We start from the raw sequence: 17,814 nt of genomic DNA on the forward strand, positions 1-17,814 counted from the left end.
ATTGTTTCTATGGAAAAAGCACGAAAACCAAAGTCAACTGTTGTGAGATATTTTGATTTTTTGTACCGGCTAAATACATTTTGTTTGAAAAAAAATCATAACTAGTATTTTCGACTCAAATCGTCTGAAACTTATAACTTAGCATAAACATACTGGGCAAGACCCATTTCAGTCAAAAAAATCTTAATATATATTATGTTGACTTTGGTTTTTGTGCTTTTCCCATAGAAACAATTAATGATTTTAAAAAAAGCCGCACCCGTGACGGATATAATAATATGTAGTATGCCAAAAAATCACAAATAATTCGTAGTATTTAACCACCTGCGAAGATATTACGGTTTGTTTTGTTTCTTGACTAAGTAATAATGATTTTTTGTTCCTGCTCCATACATTTTTTTGAAGTGAAAACTTCTTTAGCGGCGCTGAGCACTTTTTGAGGTGGGGAAAAAATGATAAACTCGATACAGCGTAACGCTACGTCTTACGTAGGCGAACAACGCGCGAACGCGGCGCGGCGCGAACGCGGCGCGGCGCGGCGCGGCGGAATCAATCCTTTGATGCCCATAGAAGTGTCCTACGTAAGCGATCTCGTTGCGAACGCGGTGCGGCGCGATTTGCACGCGAATGTCAGGCGGCGCGGCGCGGCGCGGCGCGGCGGCGGCCGCTTTCGCCGCGCCGCGCCGCGCCGCGTTCGCGCGTTGTTCGCCTACGTAAGACGTAGCGTAACACATAACGCGTAACGACGACGACGACGGCTGACGTCATGTGTCACGCACAATGTTATTTATTCACCAAAGAACTTTAGTCATAACCAGGTCATAACGTATCATAATCAGGTGAATTATTTAAAACTGGAACTTTTATATTATTTAAGCAATAAAGCTCAATGTTCTAATCTTGTACGGGCTGAAATACGAGAATCTCAGTTACATTCTAACTTTATTCAAATATAATTCAATAAAGCTGCATCTTGATAAAATCGCTAATAAAAGTGAAAACTCAGAATATCATGCATGACCAAATATATTTAGATGCGAGGTCTGCAAGGTAACTTTACAATTTCTATTCGAATTTTAAACAATTAACGCTACAAATTTAAGCTCACTAGCCAGCAATTTCGGAACTAAAGTTTTTCAATAGTAAGGAGGATGGGTCAATTATACATAGGTAGTGCTGCAGACATTTTGGACTAGTCATTGAGTTTTCACTTCTGTCGGCACTCCAGGGGGCCGATTTTTGAAATTCGATCGTTCGATCGTTCGGAAATCGGTGGAAAACGGCGAAATGCTAATTTTTGAAATACTAGCGATAGAAATTGGGAATCGAGTGGTATTGACCACTCGTTTTCAATTCTATTAGTAGAATTTAAATGCCTAGTAGTAGAGATATTATTGAACGAAATTTAATACACGAAATCGAGTAGTCGAATTTAAAAAATCGGCCCCCAGGAGTGCACCCCGATTTTTTTTTTAATTCGTAACTCTCATTCCACAACTTTCATACCTAATCGTCTAAAATTCATAGGTTACTATAACAATGCCTAGCAAAACCGATTTCAATCAAGAAAACATAAAAATAACTTCGGTTTCTGTGTCAATGACAGCCTAATTTCAGCCCACAGTGTGGCGTCAGTCCTCACAAATTGGTATTCAACCGTCCGCACCTCATTTTATCGGTAATATCGGTCAATATCGGCGGTTGAATTCGGCGAACCAAGTTGGTGTTTGCATCCGCACCTCCTGATTCGATTGGGCAATTTAATCAGATTGGCGAAAAATTTACTAGTCAGGATCTGGTCAGGATACGCCTTTAGCCCCCATTCCCACGGGTGCTTTTACAACGCGCGTTAAAAAAGCGTTTGAATGACACCAATAGATACATGTGTATTTATTCACACGACAGCGGTGGCGCTAAATAATGACCGTAGTTATGCAGAAAACGACCAACTCAATTTTTTTATCAATGCAGAAAGAGACCAAAGCTACTGAGTTAGGGTGTAAGTCACTTTGACAAATATAAAAAGTTGGTCGCTTTCTACAGAACTACGGTCTTTTATCACGCGTTGTTAGATTTTCGACTTACCTAAGCCTTGGTCATTAAATCGAATTTAAAGTGCGGACAGATTCAAGCGCTTTTTAACGCGCGTTGAAAAAGCTCTCGTGCGAATGGGGGCTTACGCTACGTCTTAAGCCCCCTCCAGACTATGCGCGTGAATCGCGGGCGAAGCCGCGAACGCGAGTGTGGAGTCCAGAACGCAGACCTGCGAAATCGACTCCACACTCGCGTTCACGGCTTCGACCGCGATTCACGCGCATAATCTGGAGGGGGCTTTACGTAGGCGAACAACGCGCGAACGCGGCGCGGCGCGGCGCGGCGAAATCAATCCTTTGATGCCCATAGAAGTGTCCTACGTAAGCGATCTCGTTGCGAACGCGGTGCGGCGCGATTTGCACGCGAATGTCAGGCGCCGCGCCGCGTTCGCGCGTTGTTCGCCTACGTAAGACGTAGCGTTAGAGTCCGTCGCTGCGACCGGCTGTAACGACCGATTTGTAAAAATGCATCGTTAAGCCCGCTCCACACTCGTGCGCGAATCGCGGCGCGAAGCCGAGTCTGGAGTCGATTTCGCATATCAGCGAACTAGACTCCACACTCGCGTTCGCGGCTTCGCCCGCGATTCACGCGCATAGTCTGGAGGGCGCTTTACATTAGGTCCGTGTTCTATGTATAAGCCCCTTTAGCAATCACCGCTACCTGATTGGCTACTAGGCTAATCAAATTCAAATTTTTCAGTTATGACATTTATAATGGGACCAACTTCGTAATCACTTAAGCTTTTTTGGCCGTTTCATACATTTTGATCGAGTGGATGTCGACGTTTTCTATGGGAAGGCCAATATTTTTTTTGGGATTTCGGGGTTGGTCCGATAGAAAAAGTTGTTCAGTATGACCCAGTATGACGGGCGTAAGCCATAATGCTATGTTGGGGGCTGCAATCATGGACATATATATTACTTCGTTTATATCTATGGCTGCAATAGTGTCCTGGCTGCTCCTTCGTCGGATGCTATTGCAGCTTGTACGAAAGGCTTTATTAGTATATAGAATAAGTTAGTTGTAAGAATGTATAAATTTGTAGTTTTTTATGGAGCGACATGTTCACCTCAGTGACAAGCTCTAAAAATAAATAGAAAAAAAAAGTATGACGGGCGGCTATACTAATCTGTAGACACATATTATTAATCTGTGAGCTAGTTCAGCTAATATTTCACGTGCATCTGTTATTTGTGCACGCTTTTTGGAAATAATTATATCTCTGGCGTCAACAATCGGAATCTTTTTTTTGAGTTGAGGGATTGCGATGTTGAGGCTTGATTTTTGATCTGAAAGAAATTCAATCAAGATTAATTTTATCATGAGCAATCCAAGCTATAGTCCGTTTTTTTTAGCATTAGAAAGAACTTCGCAGAAGTAAGCTTCTGGTTCCAAATCCGGCACTTTCAGCGGTAATAATTTGAAGTAAATTATATGTATTGACCATGCTACATTAGATAATTCAATAATTATTAACAATTAAAGAGCCCGATAAAGACTGCACGCTTGCTTCTGTGGAGTTCTTTCTAATGCTAAAAAAAACAACTATATTCAATAGCAATACACAACAGTATAAGCAAGTTACCTTTTATTTTAATTCCGTCGTATTTGTATGATATCCTTTAAACTCTTGTCAATTAAAGGCATATCCAGATTAGTCAATTTTTCGCCAATCTGATTCAATTGCCCGATCGAATCAGGAGGTGCGGACGCAAATACCAATTTGGCTCACCGAATTCAACCACCGATAATGACCGATAATGACCGATATTACCGATAAAATGAGGTGCGGACGCAAGAATACCAATTTGTGAGGTTAGTATTTTCGTTCTGGGGCATTTATTCAATTTCATCATCATCATCGTCATCTCAGCCATAAGACGTCCACTGCTGAACATAGGCCTCCCCCTTTTTTGGGGGGTGAATGCCATAATCGCCACGCTTGGCAGGCGGGTTGGCGATCGCAGTCGAGTACACCGAATTTGAGGGACGCTGCTGCCTGTCCACCGGTGGTCTTGGACGTGGTTTAAGGACATACCCGTTTATTCAATTAAGAGGGCTCTAATATCACCATAAATCTAAAATTGGAGATTGACGCCAATTTCATTATTGATCAAATCGACCGATTCGATCAGTCCCGAAGGAATAAGGAAGTCTTCGTTAAATAATACAAAAAGAGAGTGTGTAACTCAGAAACTTAGGTCAGATCCAACGGTCTACTTCTGTTAAAAACTATTAATAAGAATTCTCTGTAAAGGCTTCGTCACACAGGCGCGTTTTCCGGGCGGCGCGTGAGCGGGGCGCGCCGCGTAACTAAAGCCCCTCATTCACACTCCTACCTTGTCGTCCGCCTCGCAGGACTACGGTGTAAGATGTAGCTCACACACCATCCTACTTTGTAGTCCGCCTCACAGGACTACGGAGCAAGAAATAGCTTACACACGGTACTAAGGGCCTACCGCGAACCACGTTGGACGTGCTAGGCAGCACCCCTGCCCTGTCACACTTACGTACGAATTTACACGCGCGACGGAGGGGCAACACGTCGAACGTGGTTCGCGGTAGGCCCTCTGTTCTGCCGTCCATCACCAGTACTATGGCATCCTACTTGAGTTTGTAGGACGGCTCGTAGTCCGCAACCCCCATACACGATCCTACCCAACGAGGCGGATTACGAGGCGAACTACAAGGTAGAGTGTGAATGGGGGGCTTAACAGACTATCGCACCGCACCGTGACCTTGGAGTGTCGCACCCATAAGTGAGAGCGAGAAACGTATATCTCTTTTCTTTGTTAGTAGAAAAAGGCGGCAAATTGGAAAAATGTAGGCGTGAAGGGATATCGTCCCATAGAAAATTTTAATTTCACGCCTTTTTTTACTGACAAGATTTGCTTGACTACCTATAGCTACTTTACATATAAAACGCTCACGCCCCGCTCGCGCGCCACCCGTAAAACGCGCCTGTGTGACGAAGACTTAATTATAGTTCGTCAAACATATGTATCTCTAGCCCCCTCCAGACTATGCGCGTGAATCGCGGGCGAAGCCGTGAACGCGAGTGTGGAGTCTAGTTCGCTGATATGCGAAATCGACTCCAGACTCGCGTTCGCGGCTTCGCGCCGCGATTCGCGCACGATTGTGGAGCGGGCTTCTGGTCAAACCAATTTGACAGTCAGTAAGCCCCCATTCGCACGACAGCTTTTTCAACGCGCGTTAAAAAAGCGCTTGAATCTGGTCGCACTCTAAATTCGACTTAACGACCAAAGCTTAAAGTCTAAAATCCAACAACACTGAATAAAAGCGTCACCGTTGTCGTGTGAATACATAAATGGTTATCCATTTGTGTCATTCAAACGCTTTTTTTAACGCGCGTTGAAAAAGCTGTCGTGCGAACGGGGCCTAAGAACCAGGAAAACTATACTCATTTAAAGTAGCTAACACACTATCGCACCGCACCGCGACCCTGGTGCGTCGCACTCATGAATGAGAGCGAGAAACAGATATCTTTTTCTCGCCCTCACTTACCGGTGCGAAGGGTCGCGGTGCGTGCAAATTGCAGGCACCTTTCTCTGTCATTCTATTCTAATTATAGCTGGTTTGCAAATCTTATCAATAAAAAAAGGCGCGAAATTCAAATTTTCTATGGGAAGAGATCCCTACGCGCCTAAATTTTTCAAATTTGCCGCCTTTTTCTACTGACCAGATCTGCTTGACCAAGTATACATTTCATGGATCGAACAATTGTTTCCGTCTGGAAAGCCCCCTCCACACTCGTGCGCGAATTGCGGCGCGAAGCCGCGAACGCAAGTGTGGCGTCGATGTTCGCAGACAGCGAAATCGACTCCACACTCGCGTTCGCGGCTTCGCCCGCGATTCACGCGCATAGTCTGGAGCGGGCTGAAGAAAAATATATCTCTTTCTCGCTCTTACTTATGGGCGCGACGCACCAAGATCGCGGTGCGGTGCGATAATATGTTAAGTAGCTAACACACTATCGCACCGCACCAAGGTCATTGAGGGACGTACCCATAAGTAAGAGGGAGAAAGAGATATCGCTTTCTTCCTCTTACTTATGGGTGCTTCCCTCAATGACCTTGGTGCGGTGCGATAGTGTGTTAGCTACTTTAGCTACTTAACCTTACCATTATCTGCTTATTTTTTGCGCATGGCAACATTACTGAATCGTTAACTTAAAAATCGTCGCCCCATCCCTAGAATATCACTCTATGTGTCAAATATTTATAGTCTGTGGTGTGGAGCGAAAAGTGGACGCCAATTATTGGGCTGTACATTCTTGGGTTGAGCAATCCCGGGTCGAACATTATCGGTACGGGCCAATAATATGCGACCAATATTCGGCGTCCACTAAATGGATTCGTATTATTGGGTCGTGTATTATTGGGTTGAGCGTTATCAGGGTGTACAAGCTCGGTCCGTGCCAATAATACGAAGCCACTCTTTGAACAGGGCAGTAGTGTACAACCCAATAATACGCATCCAAAAAAGTGGACGCCTATTATTGGGCTGTACATTATTTGGTCGTGTATTAACCGGACTCAAATTTGTCATCGAATGATCGAATTCGTTTGTGGGGTTACCAGACAAAACAAACTGCAGTGGAAGATTTTGACATAAGGGCATAAACTCACTTCATGTCAATCCATAATGTACATAATCTACTCACTTGCCAGTTCGCTAACTGTAAAGCCCCCTCCAGACTATGCGCGTGAATCGCGGGCGAAGCCGCGAACGCAAGTGTGGCGTCGATTTCGCAGAATGTTCACGCCTTCGCGCCTTGTTCTCCGTTTTTTGTCGGTATTTCGGCCCGCGTCAAAGGAGACGCGAAGCGCGAACTTGCAAGACTCCACATTACACAATATTTTGGCTCCTCTGTGGCAAGATAAATAAGAATTATATATGATTATATTATATTAAGCAGCTATAGATGGTCAAGCAAATCTTGTCAGTAGAAAAAGGCGCGAAATTCAAATTTTCTATGAGACGCTATCCCTTCGCGCCTACATTTTTCAAATTTGCCGCCTTTTTCTACTGACAAGATCTGCTTGACCAAGTATATATTTTACGGTTTTACAATAAAACAAAATGGAAAAACAGCTAAATCACGTATGATGCCATAGATAACTAACAGTTAAACTGGATCAGCTGATGCTTTTCCGCCATCTTGCCGCAAACCAAACTGCGAAATCGCCGTGAAGTGTGCGAGTGTGGAGCATGGACTTATAAGATGGACTGCATTGTCACTTTTTTTGCCATACTAAATTGAACTTTATCACCGAGCTAGAAAGACGTTCGTACCAGACTAGAGAAAACGGTCCACTTGAGATAGCAAAGGTGGGTCGCCGTGTCTCACTCGCACGTGTTGCCAATATTAAAAATATACCATTGTGGTAGTATTTATATCAATATACTACTCAAATTAAATAACTTCTTATATTATTTAAATGCTATATTCAGAGTAAGGTTCTGATATCTTTTAAGAAATTTGTAAATAAGTATGATGTCAATATTATTACCTGATTTAACCAAGCATGTGGACAACAAAAAAAAACCTTTTATTTTGGTGTGGTAGACATTGTAGAAACTTTAAATGTTAATTGGTATCCCTATCGTCATGACATGTTATCAAAACACGTGAATGCAAAATTTCCTAAAAATGGTGAATAAATGTTGCGTTAAAGGTTGTGGGAGTGAAAGAATTTCTAATTGTGGAATATTGTTTCACCAGGAAGCCACAATTATTACATTTTGCGATAAAAATACAAGACAACATTGTCAAACTCATTAGGGTGACTATGATGTCGGCACGATGAGAATCAGTGTTACACAATTTTTATTAGGTACTTAAGTAAGTTTATATAAATAGGTATGTATTTATTTCGGCATGTTTAAATTGGTGAAATGAGAGCCAATACAGAATAAATAATTGCCAAAATTGAAATCCAAAGTCCTTAAACATTACAGACACATTTATGCATTGTTATAATAAAAATAAACACATTGATAATAAAAGAAAAATAGAACTTTATCGTAATTTACTGACTTTTGGGATGATACCAGAAACGTTACTGGGAATTTACCCTCTTTGGAAAATTTACTAAGAACGGCACATCACTAATTTCTTTACATTTCACGACACTTCTCTTTTCGCACAGGTGGCCTAGCACCGTGAACACAGAAGTTCGCAAATTACGGGCATCTTTCTCTTTTACTCCTATAAAGGAGTAATTACAGTAACAGAGAAAGATGCTCGCAATTTGCAAACTTCGATGTCTATGGTCCAGTGACAAGCGTCCTAGTTAAAAACGATAGCAAGCGGGTGTAGCGGACCCACGCGACCCTCAGGCAGTTACGAATTTGCCCTAAGACCGAGTAGGCCCGGGCCTAGGGCGGCCAGATATTTTGGGCGGCAGTCTATATGATGGGAGCTGAGAAAGGGGGGCCGTCTAGAGCTTGCTATGTTGGGCTTGGGGCCTAAGGCGGCAAATACTGTATGTAATTCCTCCACTGTCCTGAGAGCCGACCCCGTTGCGTCTTTGTCGCACTTGTAAATTCGTACGTAAGTGTGACAGAGAGGCAACACGTCGAACATGGTTCACAGTAGACCCTCTGGTTCTGTCAGCATATTTGTCTCTCTATCTCTCACTCATACCTGTGTTCTTGACAGACGTTACGGCGGACCACCTTCCTGACGATCGACCATGTTCGTGGTCCAGTACCTACGCCTACTAGTAACAGCTTTTCTTCTTCACTTGGTCCCTCAATACTGAGGATCGTGACATCATATCCTTCTGTTGAAGACCAGGTTCCTCCATAGGGTTCTCTTCCTCGCCAAGCGCATGGCCTCGTGCAGTTTTAATTGCATAGGTGCCGTAATGTGAACACACCATTTAGAACAACTAAATTAAGTACCTAAGGTTGTGTGAGGCGTTTTACAGAAGAAAAAAAACTATATCCATCCCTTTTTAGGCGAAAAGACAGTATGATTTCTATTACTAATATAACTATGCACGATTAAGAAAAGATCCTGGTCAAAATATATATTTCAATGTTATCCTAATATCCCACATACATAAGACGTATGGTCACCCTAATTAGAAAGAGATACAACGGCCCACCTTGACTATCTCATGTGGACACACTTTTTGGCCAATGTCCGCCATCCAGTTATGTTTAATGTCCATGGTGTGGAGTCATACGTCAACTTCGCGATATGTTCGCTCCGCGACGTCGCGGCGCGATTCACGCACATAGTCTGGAGGGGGCTTTAACAAGCAAGTAGCAAGTTATTTGCATTAATTAGCCCAAGACTTGAGTTATCCCATTGTGTAGATTGAACTACTTCAACATTCCTGCTACGCGCAAGCAAAATGATAGTACCAATTTTTGTTGCACATGTTTGATAATGAATGGCATCCTTGTAACAAGTGTTGCTATTATAAATATGAATATTTTCTACATTGCCGCTGGCAACAAATTGCGGCTGTCAGCTGTCATTCAGAAAAGTGTTCTTTTTCGGCGAACTCCCTGAACGTCCGTGGCGCTCGCTATTTAAAATCCAGCTTAATCAGCTTGGAATTTAGTTTATTTCCTAAGATATTACCATAATATCCTAGCAACATGCCGCCTAAGTTCGATCCTAATGAAGTTAAAATCGGTAAGCAGCCATCCAATACAAAAAGTTATCATGTACATAGTGAAGTGTTTTCTACAAGTTTGGTGTCTGATTTTTGCAGTTAACTTGAGATGTGTTGGAGGAGAAGTCGGTGCCACATCGTCTTTGGCTCCTAAGATCGGTCCCCTCGGTCTGGTGAGTATAAAAACTTCCTTTTCATGTACCTCATCCCACATAACCTCTAAACTTCGGCGTGGCAGTCTAAACATATTTGCTACAGTTCTTGGATATTTCTAAGGAACTGTTGCTAACGAGACTCTTTAGTGAGTTTTCGTTTACAGAGACAATTAGGAACTATGCATTTTTGATGTATAAAACATACTTTAAAAGTTTAATTGCCTCTCTTTAGTGAGTTTTCATTAGGAACTATGCATTTTTGATGTATAAAACATACTTTAAAAGTCTAATTGCCTCTGCAAGATGATTGAATGATCCTGGGGGGTGCCTCCCTACCAGGCGCGTCCTTCCGGTTGGCGGATGGAAGGAACCCGTGACTCAGGATCTGTTCCCTGTCGCGGCTACTCCGAATGGCCAATAAGGAGTCGCGGACCAGGCATGACTGCCACGCCTTGTACTGAGGGAAGAGTATGTAAGTGACGCCAGTTCCCTTACCAAAGTTTTTAGGACAAAGAAAGAAAGATTTTATTTATGCAAACATTTGGTCAATAAGGTGGATTAAGCATTGTGCCACAATAAGGAGGCTGCAGCGCTGATTTTCAGCTTGCCTACTTAAAAATATGTCTATTACTAATGGAATAATCTACCAAAAATATTCTCTTTAGACGTGCCTTAAAAACTCTGGCTAGGGAACATTAACCTCTTAACCGCCACAACTATTTTAACTTGCACAAGTAAGCTCTTTAGGGCTTGATGCAAACATCTAAATTTGGTTATGCCCCTTTATCACACTCTTATTATTCAAACAAAAGAGATGCATAATGAAATTTGGTTCTTGGTGGTTAACTCTGATCAGAATGAATGAAAGTGAATTTTTCACTATTATCATATAGTAGTTGTTGGCAGCCAAAAGGTTAAAATATAATCATCATTTCACGCTTTATGGTATTATTTTAGCAGCCGACCAAACGGCTGCTTACATGTGTAACCCGGGGAAGGATCCACTAAAACTATGGATTCCTAACTCCTATTTTTTGCATGAGGATTGGTGAGTTACTCATATTTCATAATAAAAACATTAGAAATGGTGTATCACTAAAAGGTACACAATCTATTCTGTTGGTATTTAATTTCTACCTATAAAACTGCAAGTCTAAATTAATTGGATGTATTTTTTGTCTAGGAATGTGGCTTCTGTACAATGAATGTATTCCAAAAAGTAGTAATAATGTAACCACCGAAGTAACTCAAATTTCCAAGATCATTACCACCAAGACGGCTTGTTAACCTATTCTCTTGCCACAGTCCCCCAAAAAGGTCGGTGACGATATCGCCAAGGCCACCAGCGACTGGAAGGGCCTGAAGATCACCGTCCAGCTGACAGTGCAGAACAGACAGGCCCAGATCTCCGTGGTGCCGTCTGCTGCTGCCCTCATCATCAGAGCTCTGAAAGAGCCGCCCCGTGACCGCAAGAAGCAAAAGAACAGTGAGTACAGAATAAGTTTTTCTAAAATCTGAGAAAAGGTATTACAGCTCGGAAATCAATTCTTACTCAATGCAATCTTTTGAGGTCAACATTTGGGCCAAAAGCACCCACTATTTTATTTTAGGGCTGAATAAGTGGGCGCGCGAACTCGCATGAGATTTTAGTTACATTGTGGACTGTTGCTTACATCCAATTCAATTCAAATAAAATTTCAATCAAAAGCCGCAATGTAATGAATGAAACTCGCATGCGAGTTCTCGCATCGTCTAAGGGCTGATTTAGACGATGCGAGTAGTCGCATGCGAGTTTAATACCATTGCGGGTTTTGATTGGTCGGATAAATTGGACGTAACTAACAGTCCGCAATGTAACTGAAATCGCATGCGAGTTCGCGCGCCGTCTAAATCAGCCCTAAATGAGCCCTTAGTGTAGATGTTGGTCGACCATGTTAATAAAAGAAGTAATAAAACATGGAATCTTGTTTAAAATTATTATATCGCGATATTATAGCCGAAATTCGGGAGAGCACATGTGCTTGCGTACCTGACATATCCAGACTGGTTTTGCTGAAGTACCCTCATATTTCAATACACTACATGCCTTTCCCTCGGGATAGTTCACTAAAACTATGTTTCACTAATCACTGATAGTTCACTATCACTAAGTTTCACTGTTTATTGGTAGTTCACTAACACTATTCAATTGTCTGTTACAAGGTCCTTACACTCTATCATATATATTTATACTAAATCTAACTGGGTATTATCGTCTACAAGTCTTAGTTTGAATCTTCAGTCTGTTCATAATCAGACTCTGACAGACTCTCATAGGAATCTATGGCTAATCTCTTGGCTTCCATGTTTTGTGGTGATGAAGGTGATCTTACTCGTTTGTTGGTTGGCGGTACGCGTTCTTGGCTCTGATTAAACGTATAATCCTGAGGCCCAGAAATCCCTATGATATCAGCCCACTGTGAGGCCGGTGGAGTAGCATTTAGTTTTACATTAATATCCTCATCGTCATCACTATCTTCACATGTTTTACTCGCCTCCGTGTCATGTATAATTTCAGGACCAGTATTTTCTGATGTATTCTGGCGGATATCTCTCGCCTCTCCCCCATGACCTTGTATCTGATTAATATGTCTTTTCATCAGCTTCCCGTTCCATCTTATTATATACCTACAAATGCCTTGTCTCTTCTCTATGACTCCTTTCAACCAGCGTGGTCCTGAACTGTAATTCCGGAAATACACCGTCTGTCCCATTTGAAATGAACGAACTTCAGTGTTTTCATTCTCGTCACATACTTGCGTTTCCTCTTGGTTCTTGAATATGAGGGGATTAAGGTGGTCAAACTTTGTCCTGAAACGCCTACAATTTAAAAGTTCCGCCGGTGACTTGTCATTAGTACTATTGGGTGTAGTACGCAACCCATACAATATTGTAGGTAATTTTATGTTCCATGGAAGTGTGGACTGTTTCTTTAATTTATTCTTAACCGTCTGAACCGTTCTCTCGGCCTGTCCATTCGACGCTGGATGGTACGGTGGTGTCAAGACTTGTATTATTCCATTTGTACATAAGAATTCTTTAAACTGATCTGAAATAAAGCTTCTGCCATTATCACTGACCAAGGTGTCTGGTAAACCTTGTTCTGCAAATATGTCCCTTAAAACATTTATTAGCGTTCCTGAGCTCATATCTGGAACGATCTTTACTTCAGGCCATTTTGAATAAGCATCAATCAGGATGAGAAACGTTTTCCCTTGAAATGGCCCTGCATAATCAATATGCAATCTTGACCACGCCTTCTCCGGCCTTATCCACTTATGGCTCACTTGTGCCGGCATATTTCTGTTTTCAGCACAAGTTTCGCATTTATTTACCAAACTTTCAATTTGTTTGTCTATAGCTGGCCACCAAAAATAACTTCGTGCTATGGCTTTTGTTATCACTATCCCGTCATGATTTGAGTGTAACTCCTGTAGGATATATGGCCGCATTTTGTCCGGTATAATCACCCGATTACCCCACAGAATGCAATTTTTATATTCTGAAATTTCGTTACGTTTCTGCCAGTACACCTTATATTCCGCATCCACTTTGCTAGGCCACCCGTTTCGAATCCAGTATAATACCTTGCTTAGTGTCTTGTCTTTAGTTGTAAGTTTCGCCACTTCACTGGCTGACAGTTCCAGGTCTGATGGAGTTTCTTCTATGAGGAGGACTCCTAAGTATTCTTCTTCAGACGATTGATCACGGGACGGCCATCTGCTTAAAGCATCAGCGTTTCCTAGCTTTTTACCTTCCACATATTGTATGGAGTAATCATAGGAGTTCAATAGTAAAGCCCAGCGGAGCATTCTTGGAGATATAACATTAGGGATGGGCTTTTTCGGTTCAAACAATCCCAGCAACGGTTTATGATCGGTTCTGATCGTAATCTTCCGGCCACTAATAAACTGGTGGAATTTCTTAAGACCAAATACTATAGCTGCTGCCTCTTTGTCTATCTGACCATAATTCCTCTCATGAACGTTCATGGTCCTTGAAGCAAACATTACCGGTCTGATAGATCCATCTTCCATCACATGTTCCAGAACAGCGCCCAAGCCAAATTGTGACGCATCACATGACATAATTATCTCTTTATTCACATCGTAATGGACTAGAGTGTCAGTACTCGACAACATCTTGCCCAACTTTTCAAATGCCTTCTGATGCTGCATATTCCACTGCCATTTCACATCTTTATTTAACAACTTATACAACGGTTCAGCAATATTAGCTTTGTGTGGTAAAAACCGATCATAAAAATTAAGCAATCCTAAGAATGCCTGGAGCTCTTTTACATTACTTGGGGCCGGTGTACTCTCAATTGCATGTATTTTATCTTCACAAGGATGTATACCACATTCATCAATGAGGAATCCTAAAAATTTCACACTTCTTACTGCAAAATTACACTTTTCCTTGTTTACCCTTAGCCCAGCTTCTTGTAATTTCTTTAAGACCATTTCTAACCTGGAGTTATGCTCAGCAACATTTGTGCCACTTACAACGATATCATCCAGTAATACAGCTATCCCTCTTATTCCTGTAAGCAAGGAAGATATTAGTCTTTGGAAGATGCCTGGGCACGCTTTGACCCCAAAAGCTAAACGTTTCATTTTATAAAGGCCTTTTGGTGTATTTATTGTTAATAGCTGTGCTGTTGCCTCGTCTACACTAACTTGAGTATATGCCCTTTCTAAATCAATTTTACTGAAAATTGTGCCACCTTGTATGGCTGTGAAAGCCTCATCTAGAGTTGGCAGAGGGTATGTATCCGTGTCGGTTACCATATTTACTGTAGACCTATAGTCACCACAGAGCCTTACATTACCATTCGGTTTCAGAACTGGTACTATCGGGGTAGCCCACTCAGAGTGTGCAATTGGCTCCAAAACTCCTTCCTCTACCAGTCTATCTATTTCCTTTATTACTCTTTCTCTCAAAGCAAATGGAATGGGTCTACTTTTCAAAAACTTAGGCACTGCTCCTTCTCTCGGTGTAATCTTGACTAATGGGCCTTTATACTTTCCCAAACCTTCCTGGAAAACATCACTATATTTCTGTAGGAGCCCTTTAAATTTCCTCGCTGTTTATTTTGAGATGCATTACTCCTTGAACCCGTATTCCGAATGGTTGAAACCAATTTCGCCCTAAGAGGCTGGGTCCATTACCTCTGGCTATATAGATCATAAGGTCATTTTGTAACCCCTTAAACGAAGCTCGCACTTTAGTTTTTCCTAATATCTTCAATTGGTTTTCTGTCCATGTAATTAATGCAATATCATCTTTCTGTAACACAGGTACTTTTCCCTTCCAAATGAGTCTGGCTGTCACTTCAGAAATTAGAGTAAATGCACATCCCGTGTCAACTTCCATGTCAATAATAGAATCATCAATTGACACCTTTACCATATAAGGGTCAACTTTATTTTCTCTCACGTTGTTCACATTTGCATACAACCCATTACAATTTGATTTATGTCCACCATCCTGTTTATTCTTGCTAAGACACACTGCCTCAATGTGCCCCGTTCTGCCACATGCATTACATTTACTCCAACGGAATCTGCACTCCCCTCTATGCTGCCTACCACACCTGTAGCATGGTTTATTCTGTTTATCAATCTTTTTGTTAGTGATCTTGTTTACTTCCATGGGTTCATCGACCTCCACATTTGGTTTAGATGGTCCTGGCACTACAATAATACTGGAATCAAATGTGGCACTCTCATGTGAAAATGCTATCTCAGTTGCTTGAGTAAATGTCAGCTTCTCACACTGTAACAGTTTCCTTTGAACCTCTTTGCTCCTAATACCACAGACCAGCCGATCACGTAAAGTTCGGTCCAAGTCAGTAAAATTGCAATGAATACTCATTTTCCTTAAATTTGCCACATAATCTCTGATCTTCTCCCCCTCTTCTTGATTTCTTGAGTGAAATTTAAAAGATTCTACAATCTCATTAGGTGTGGGGTGGAAATGAGCCTTTAAAAATTCCAAAATTTGTTTATAGGTTATGTTCTCTATACTAGTTGGAGATGACAAAGAAACTATTAAATCAAATAGTTGAGAGCCACATACCGCCAACAAATTCGCCTTTTTCTTATCTGCATCCACAATATCATTTGCACTTATACTTCGTTTTTTTTAGCATTAGAAATTAGGTAAACAATCTTGATGTGTCTTTTAATTGAAAAACACATTTTAAAAATAAGTTACGGCAAATATGTAACAATTATGAATCTAATACGATCATTTATATTCTTCTGCTTTCATAAGTAATAGTTATTGATTTTTAAAAAGCGTTTTTCAATTAAAAGACATGCCAAGATCGCTTACCTTCTTTGAAGTTCTTTCTAATGCTAAAAAAAACGAACTATAAACAGAATTCAAACCTTGTGATGTAGTTTTCCCAGCACCCATGACCCATATCAAATTCACCAAATTTAATACCCATTTTTCGCACTTTGCACTCACAACTTCACAAAAAACTCACTAACACAGCCTAATACACGCTTTTACTACCGATTTGTCTCGTCGCCACTATTATATCGCGATATTATAGCCGAAATTCGGGAGAGCACATGTGCTTGCGTACCTGACATATCCAGACTGGTTTTGCTGAAGTACCCTCATATTTCAATACACTACAAAAATAAAATAAAATCCTATTACAAAAAAATGGGTACACTGGCAATGTGCGACACGTGTTGCCAGTGTACTTCTGTCATAATCATAAGTCGTGTGATATGTCAGGCGAAGTTTCGTGAATTTTAAAGACTCCGCTTCAAAGTCAACACGGACACGGAATTCACCCTGTGAAAAATTGCAGGGAGTAAGCAAAAAAAAAAAAGACTGCATGACATGATGCCGACACCTGTCGCGGGACATTTGATAGAGTTAGACCAAGAAAAGTCTGCAACGATTTTGATAGCACACTCAGTGCAAGTGTTATTTTAAACGTCACACTTCTATGGATTATGAATGACGTATAAATTTCACTTGTGCTGCGCGTGCTATCAAAATCGTTACAGACTTTTCTAGGTCTAACTCTATACGCTGTATCTTTAGGTATTTAAATAGAAGTAAACAAAATCTACCTTCAAATGGCTACTTAAGCCAGTTTAGGGGAAGATGAACACAAACACGATCAAATAATGTAGGGTAAAGTCAGGTCGTTCAGTGATTGATCCAGGCGGTTTTGTATTTGGTTGGTTAACCAATAAATGTTATAACTACTCGAAAATGTACAAATTGTTTGTTTACTTTTATTTAAATACCGGAAGATACAGAGTATAGCTAGAGTAACCCTATCTTAAAGCACTCCAACCATCTTACTAATACCACTTTCTCCATTCCAGTCAAGCACAGCGGCAACATCTCCCTCGAGGACGTGGTCAGCATCGCCAAGACCATGCGTCCCCGCTCCATGGCCCGCGAGCTGTCCGGCTCGGTGAAGGAGATCCTCGGCACCGCGCAGTCCGTCGGCTGCACGGTGGAGGGCCGCGCGCCGCACGACCTCATCACCGACATCAACACGGGCGCGCTCACCATTGACGAATAGATGAACGATCTAATTTATATGTTGTTTTATTTTATTTTTAAACCTTTTGAACGCCTTAGACGGCAATTGACGTCGATCGTTTTTTGATGAAAAACTACTGAAAAACACCCCTTTTAGGTTGGCATTATTTATTCACAAAACTAAATTTTACCCCCGTGACGTCAGTGGCACGGCAAATGGATGACATATGGATGCACCGTTTGGCGTTCAAAAGGTTAAAATCCCAAAAGGTGTATTCCCATTTTGTCCCCGCCTCACATGACTACCGCCATACATGAACAGGGACAGAGGGAATGATACATAT

The 17,814-nt window shown here is 41.6% G+C and overlaps 1 protein-coding gene and 1 long non-coding RNA gene across 2 annotated transcripts in view; both read left to right on the forward strand.

The window, feature by feature from the left end:
- Positions 1 to 17,814, forward strand: part of LOC134672129 (uncharacterized) — a 144,827-nt gene that overhangs the window by 99,145 nt on the left and 27,868 nt on the right. The gene's annotated exons all lie outside the window — the stretch shown is intronic.
- Positions 9,609 to 17,527, forward strand: LOC134672100 (large ribosomal subunit protein uL11). Its single transcript, XM_063530009.1, has 4 exons — positions 9,609 to 9,769; positions 9,849 to 9,922; positions 11,210 to 11,390; positions 17,308 to 17,527. Exons 1-4 carry the CDS (start codon positions 9,733 to 9,735, stop codon positions 17,508 to 17,510), a joined length of 495 nt encoding a protein of 164 aa, XP_063386079.1. The 5' UTR covers positions 9,609 to 9,732; the 3' UTR covers positions 17,511 to 17,527.

This window comes from Cydia fagiglandana, chromosome 16 (genome assembly GCF_963556715.1).
Source record: "Cydia fagiglandana chromosome 16, ilCydFagi1.1, whole genome shotgun sequence".
Classification (NCBI taxonomy): domain Eukaryota; kingdom Metazoa; phylum Arthropoda; class Insecta; order Lepidoptera; family Tortricidae; genus Cydia; species Cydia fagiglandana.